At 34.9% G+C, this 7,748-nt stretch overlaps 1 protein-coding gene across 2 annotated transcripts; it reads right to left on the bottom strand.

Moving 5' to 3' along the window:
* Positions 1-967: 967 nt before the first annotated feature.
* Positions 968-3,821, bottom strand: LOC140875922 (uncharacterized). Of its 2 annotated transcripts, none has more exons than XM_073279754.1 (4): positions 3,712-3,821; positions 3,469-3,555; positions 3,060-3,170; positions 968-2,970 (listed from the first exon to the last, which is right to left on the bottom strand). In XM_073279754.1, exons 1-4 carry the CDS (start codon positions 3,794-3,796, stop codon positions 1,187-1,189), a joined length of 2,067 nt encoding a protein of 688 aa, XP_073135855.1. In that variant the 5' UTR covers positions 3,797-3,821; the 3' UTR covers positions 968-1,186. The 2 variants fall into 2 exon arrangements, with proteins under 2 accessions (XP_073135855.1, XP_073135854.1); XM_073279753.1 differs by having other exon boundaries at positions 3,060-3,176.
* Between the last annotated feature and the right edge of the window lie 3,927 nt (positions 3,822-7,748).

Genomic DNA, 7,748 nt, shown 5'->3' on the forward strand with positions numbered 1-7,748 from the left:
AGATTTCTGGAAGTAAAAATCCAGCTGATATGTTCACAAAGGCGGTGACCACTGACAAACTGAAGTTGCGTTCAACTTCAGTCGAACTGCAAGTATGAAAGAGGAGACATGAGTTGCTGCATTGACTGTGTGAAGCTATGATTGAAATAAAGTCTTCAAGTGGAAGAACTGTTAGGTGGTAGACATGTGTGGGTTATTGGTTGGGGAAAGGAATTAATTTCTCGCGGAAAGGAGCTCTATAAATTGAGCTCCTTTACCCCCAATTCAATCATCCCATTCCAAAACGAGAGAAAAAATAAAAAGAAAGAAAGAAATGAGTTTCTTGGGTTTTTTTGAGTGTTTCTCTTGTGTGAGTTAGAGAAGTATTTCTCGGTAATACTCGGGGTTTGGGTTTAGTGAGATATAGTGTTTTGTATACACTTGTAATATTTCTCCGGTTATAAATATTGCAGTAGCTCCATGGACGTAGCCTATATTAGGTGAACCACGTAAATCCTTGGTGTTCTTATTGATTATTTTATTTCGTAATTATTATCGTCATGATCACTTCGGCATAATCCATAACATTCTTAACTACGGATTATTTAATTTATTAATCATTCATTTCTTTTTTTTAAAAAAAAACTATCAATCCATGAGATGCTCAGATAAGATCGTTCAATAATTTTTTTTTTACTACTAACATTTATTTTAATAGTGTTTTGAATAATAATAACAATGAAATTTTGTGCATTCTGATGGAATTTCCTGGCCGTCCAATCAAAATATGTTTTTTTGCGACATATAGATCCCTGGAGTCGAGATCCTAATTGACGCATCAAAGTAAAACTTTAGAGGGAGAAAAGATGCAAAAATCAGTGCAAGAAAAACTTGGCAATATCTCAATATATAAGATTTTATATGTAAAAATATATATATAGCCATGTTTTACAATCAAATCCACCAGAATCTCAACTTCCCCAAGCATTCTAAAAAAAAAAACGGCACACAAAGAAAAAAAGGAATATAAATCACATTTGGGATCCAAAGACAGTCACAGAATTGAATTTCTGTTAAAGGTTTCCTCTCAAAAAGTATTTAAAAAAAAAGTCCTTGCGAAACATTTTTTAAAAAAAACAAGGGAAAGAACCACCATATAACAATGGGATCAAAGAAACAGGAAAATGAAGAAACTTGACTTCAGCAATCAGCTAAATGCTGATGGACTAGTGCAACAAATGCAGGTTGTGAAGAGGGAAGATCTCGGTTTCCGTTTACCGTTCCGTTGCGTCGATATCCCATCACATTCCTCTGTTGACAGTGAACTCTTTAAGCCATTATCTTCATCTTTATCAACAGCAAAATTTTCTGGTTTTTCTTCCTTTGATAAGTTGAGAAATGGAGACCTTGAGACATCAGAGGTGCTTCTTTCCATTCTTATAGTCTTTTCTTCCACTTCCACTGCTTCGTGATGCAAAGGAGTTATGTAGCTCGAAAAACGCCTAGGTGCCGTCCTATCTTGATATAGGAGTGGAGTTTGGTCTGATTCCTCGGACCTGGAATCGAATGGAAGCCCGAAATCAAAGCTTGGCGACTTTCTTAGCTCAAGTTGATTGATGGGATGGTTTGGATTTGATTCTGTGCTCAATTTTTCTATGGTTTGTGGCGTAGATGTTTCCTTGTTAGAATACTGCTCGGCAAGCATTTGTTTAGAATCAGGCTCTGCTTTAGGCTTACATTCGGACTTGGACGCGAACTCGGATTCGTTCAGCTTTTTTATCTGAAATGAAGATTCAGATAGTGATTTACTTTTTTCCAATATCCTAGCTGCCCCATTCGGTCCAACCAGTTGCAGTGTCGACTTTTCGACGCCAGGATGCTGCTCGGAGAACACATGTCTAGGTTCAATCTCGGGCTCAGGCTCAAGCTCAGGCTCACTTACTTTCTTGATTTCTGAAGAAGACTCGGATGTTAATTTACATCTTTCCACAACATTTTCTCCTGGATTCGGCTCTAGAACTTGTATAGACAACGTTTTGTCGACAGAATATTGCTTGGGAAACGCATAGCCAGGTTCAGGCTCAGGCTCAGGCTTATCCACTTTCTTGATCTCCAATGAAGATTCAGATTTCACAGTAATTTCTCCCCCATTTGGTTCAGAAACTAGTAGTCTAGACGTTTCGTCGTTGGTATATTGCTCCAGAAACACGAGTTCTAACTCAGGCTCAAGCTGATTCAATTTCTCAATTTCCAATGAAGATTCAGATTTTGCACTAAATTTCTCTTGAGAACTTTCAACTCCATTCGTTTGAAGGACTTGACCCTTGTTGAGTAGTTGTTCCGTTAGAATGTCGCATGGGAACAGATGTCCGAGCTCGGGCTTGTTCACTTTCTTGATTTCCAATGGAGATCCAACTTCTGAGCTACATTCTTCTGTACTAGTTTCATCTTCACCATCCTCACATAAAGCAGATGACTTGGTACCGATTTCTTCTACCGTCGACTTCTCCTCCTCTCGCTTCCCGTCCCGCCTAACCGAATCTTTCGCTTCAACCAATCCAATTTCCTTCACCATCTCATCAACGTCATTAGTACCTTGTACTTCTTCCCCAACCCGAGTTTGATCGACATGGAATGTGTTCGTCCCACTACTCGATTTGTTCCCTGTTAGCGTCTCCCCAAGAGACAAATACTCATCATTTATTTCGCATTCCAACGCCGATGTATCTTTTGAAACTGGTCGAAGATCAGGCGGAGCATTAAGGGAACTGCCCATCCCAACTTTAGGATGATCCTCCACTCCCTTTTCATTTCTGATGCAATTTTCAGTGTTCTCCATATTACATGATGGATCACAATTTCCTTGATGAGCACTCATCTCTATTGACTCCCCTTCAACCGAGGGCGTTTCGGTCTCGGCCGAGCCATCTTCTCTGTTCGCAACAACACGATCATCGATGCTAGAATCGACTCTTAAGACACGATCTTGCACTAGAACGAATAAAATGATTAAAAATCGTCTCGTCATCAAATTTTCGAGTTCGACTCCTTTCGTGACCGACGGCAAAAATGGAACTAACCTGCTGATGATTGATTTTGGTCTTCAATGACTTCCTCACTTTCACTAGTGGAATTTGGTAAACCATTTGTCTTAGTTTCACTATCCTCACTTTTGCAGCCATCTATTGCTTCTGAATCTTGTAAATAAATTTGTTAATAGCAAACAAACATTAAACCAATTATCAAAAAATAAATTAAAAAAAAAAAGAACGTTAAACCAAAAACTAATGAAACATGAGGCGGGGGCTTTGGCTCACTGTCATCAGCGTCTCAATAAAAAGGACGATGTTTTGAGTTCAAGATCTCAAATTGTAATTCCCAACTTAGTGAAACATCAAAATGATCCCCGACCAACAAGCCTATCATCGTTTGTTTAGAAAGTAGCAAAGAAATTACTAATTCAACCAAAAAAATGTTCGATTTACTAACCTTTTTCATAGTGAGACACATTTTCCATGGGAAGGGTTTTTTTAACTTCAACATCACTAGAATCTGATTCTGTAGCCTTTGCATCAACTAAATGTAATTCCAAATGTGAGTCGTGTATAAGAAACATTATATGATAAGAATTGCACCCTACCATATGTATATCATTGAGTGATTTGAAGCTCACGCGATTTATATACGATCTTAACGTGAAAAATGTCTCAAACCATAAATTCGGAACCATACCTACTATCCCTGATGTATTTTGATTCCCCATCTCTTTTAGCATGTTAGGTCCTTCAATTCCTACAATAGAAGAAGAATCAAGCATTTACACTTGATAAAATCAATCAAACACATGAGTAGCAATGTATAATTATATATGAAATAATTCGATACCATATAATTAATAACTTTGATAACTTTGCAAAAGGACATCTCTAATGCAAAGTAACATTTGCCAGAGTGTTGTGTTTGCTTAAAGCACAATTGTCACTAAATTGTCACTAAATTATATTAGGATTTTCATGTTTTGCCATCATCTTTTTTTAGCTTGGATGTAGGTTTTTTTAATGGTGGCTAGAGAATTTATTTGTATAATAATGTTCTGCAGGCCCAATAACAACTGTAGCACGAAAAGGTTTTATTTTAAAACATTTTTACTCACACGAAACTTCTACAAAACAGTCTCACATGTTAAATTTTGTGATACAAATCTTCGATTGATCGGATTTATGAAAATATATTATTTTTTATGTCAAAACTATTACTTTTTTTAATGATAAATATGGGTTAAGTCGACGTTCTCCAAATATAAATCTATAACATTATCTCGGGAAAATTAGTGTTTTAGTCCTGTATCTTGGCTTCCTTTTGGTTTTGGTCCTGTATATTGGCTTGTTTTGGAAAAGATCCTGTAACTCTGTTTTTTCTTTGGATTTAGTCCTATATGTTGATTGTTTTGGTTTTGGTCCTATAAGTTGGCTTATTTTTTTGGTTTTGGTCCTATACAAAGTCATGTTTTGAAAAAAAACACATTAATTTGGATTTTTTTAATTTGGTTCTAATAGTTGACTTGTTTTTTTTATTTTGGTCATTGAAAAGATACGATTTTGACCAAATTAAGTCCGGTTAAGTTAGAATAAGCGTCTATGTTTTTTATTTTAAAATAATAAATTAAATTTATAATTTAAATGTTGACTTTCCAACTTCACCGCTTAAGTTTTTATAATAAATATTTTTTTATGATTTTATAAATTAATTAATTAAGTTTAAAATTTAGATGTTGACCTTCTAATTATTTTTTAACATAATAATTATTTTCTAAAAGGTACAATAACTTGGTTTTTTTTTTTTTTTTTGTATTTTTCCTCCGTCGCCTGGAGGGAGCAACAAGATTTTATTTATTTGCAGTGTTCTAAAAAGCACGCTTAAACGACGATTAAGCGTGATAAACGTGAAACATACCTAAAAAGCTTTGCTTTCGAGAAAAGCGGAACAAAAACAGTCAACCATAGTTGAAACGATAAAAAAATATTATTGTGTTACTTTTTAAAATAACGAAAGTATGTTTTAAATATATTTTTAGTTTTTTAGCTAATTTTGTTAATTTAGGTTGGAACTTATTTATGCCATATGATCATTAATAGGTGCTAAGTGGGCGACATTTATTGCCAAATAAATAAAAAAAATTGAAGTTACAGTGAGAACGATACAAATGAATATTTGTTTGTTACTTTTTAAATGAACAAAAGTATGTTACATTTAATACATTAAATTAACATATTTTAGATTTTATTAAATTATTTAGATTAAATAAAATTTAAGCGTAAAAAATATATTTTTTATTAGTTAGTTGTAATTATCTCAAACCAATAAACAAATAAAACATGAAAGAATAAAAAATATTTTTTTATAAAAATAATTAGAGATCAAATTCTAAATTCCAAAACATGATAACTTACAGGACAAAAACCAAAAAACAAACCAACTTACAGGACCAAAACCAAAATAAGCCAACATATAGGACTAAATCCAAAACAAAAACCGAGTTACAGGATCTTTTCCAAAACAAGCCAACATACAGGACCAAAACCAAAAAAAAGCCAACATACAGGACGAAAACGCTAATTTTCCCACATTATCTCGTAAAGACCTATTCTTTTACCTAAAGTTGTGGCTTATCACATTTCCAGGTTTGGCCATGAAATTTGTGTAAATATATTTCATGTGGGAGTTGGAGAATATCAATTTTAAAAGAATTTTTTTGAGGAAAAAAGTGTGTTAGCATTTTGAAATTTACGGCTACAAAATATATACCGAACCGATATAAAGTGTGTCTATATATATAATATAGTGATAGGTAGTTTCAAGAGTTGTACACATTTTTAATTATTAATAATTAGTTGAAAAATACAAAAACTTCTATGAAACAATCTCACAATATAATTTTGTGAGACAGATCTCAGCCATTAAAAAATATAATTTTTCACTATATGTATGAATCGAGTCGACCAGTCTCACATACATAAATCAATAAGACCGTCTTATGGAAGATTACTCTTAGAAAAAGTATTCATGGTCTAGGAATGAAGGAATGTCTCATGAATATAATTTAATCGATATTAATGAGTACTTAAGGAGATTAAACCACCGACCTAGTGAATGAAATGATTGTTTTTGGAATTAATTTAGGGGAAAGATTTCTTCTTTATCGAAGCCCAACGTACCAATGGTGGAGCCAAATATTATGATGCCCATAAGGGTTTGGAAATTGTGGGACTATTCATAAGTTTTTTTTGGTTTTAAAGCCTAATTCCAAGCAAAAGTTCACCCTTAAAATCATGAGACATATCCCAACATTTTATATTTATCAAAAAGTGGTGTTGGATGATTGTTCCCTTTTTTTTTTCAATTTCTATAATTATTTAATATGTTAATTAAATGTAAAAAATTTATAAGAATAATTAAATCAATATATTTGATAACTATATATATTGTGCTGAATATTTTAAAAAAATTTGGTTTTAAAAAAAAAGAAAATCTGCTGGACAAGAGCAAGGACAAAAATATTTTTTTATATATAAATTCTTATTTAATTCTTAATTGCAAACGGGTTTGTACATTTAAATCTGATGATGTCGATTTTTTCCTCCAGGTTCGGTCTGGTAGAATGGATATCCAAATCCTTCACAAAGCGGGTCGGGTCGGGTTTCACGTGCACTGCACAGACAAAAGCTAAGTTAGGGGGCACCGAAGGTGTTTCGGCGTGACCCCTCCGATGCCTAAGACAGTGCTCGAAAGTGAAAGAGCTTGACAAAAAGTAAGAACAAGAGAATATGTGTGAGTGAGTGTGTGAACAAGAAGTGAATAGAAGAGATGAATGAATAAACCATGAACCATACCTGTATTTATAGGGGCTTGGAGGGGTAGGTTACCTTGTCAAGGTAGAACATGTATTAGAGTAGGACTCTAATTGATGAGTCTCAAATCATATCAAATCTTGGATTCCTAAGATATTTGTCTTTATCTGTTGCAGATCTTCATGTATCCGAGAAGACTAGAAGGTTCTAGATACCGAGCCCGTCTTGGGCCCGGGTCGGGCTTCGCCCGTATCGATTAGGGCTCAAGCTCATGAATTTATGATCACGAGCCCATTTTCTAACAGAGCCATCTCAGACTGGTCTTTTCACAAAATAATACTAGATGGGCCTCACTATATACTTCCAAAAATATGGATTATTGGGCTCGGGTCGGGTTAGACCCGTATATTTTTTAGGGGCATCAATAGTACCTCCCCCTACTGGTCTAAATAAGTATGAATTTTAGACCACATAGTCCTTTGACCGGACCCCGAGCCCCATATATTATGCTTGTAATGTAATATACCACAAAGTGTTTTCTGTGAGCAGTCTGGATCTCGATCCTTGTCATGTGTTTTCTCTGAACGATCCGGATCTCGATCCTCGTCATGTGCTTTCTCTGAATGGTGAGGATCTCGTGACTGTACGATTCCCGAGAGATTCCCTGAGTGACATGGCCCGCCCTGAACCGCTGATCCAAGCTATCATCGGTCGGTTCAGGTCCATTCAATCCTCCTATAAATAGGACGGTAAAAAACTTCATTTTTTTACTTTTACAGCCTGGGCGTTACTCTGTCAAAATTTCGAGAGCTCTCCCGACCCGAGCTGATATTCCCGTGTCTATTCCGATCGGTCAGTTTATCAAGCTTCTCGTTTATAATTCCCGACCAACCATCTTTTTCCGTAAGTTTTTCTATTAAA

The sequence above is a fragment of the Henckelia pumila genome, chromosome 1 (genome assembly GCF_033568475.1).
Source record: "Henckelia pumila isolate YLH828 chromosome 1, ASM3356847v2, whole genome shotgun sequence".
Lineage (NCBI taxonomy): Eukaryota > Viridiplantae > Streptophyta > Magnoliopsida > Lamiales > Gesneriaceae > Henckelia > Henckelia pumila.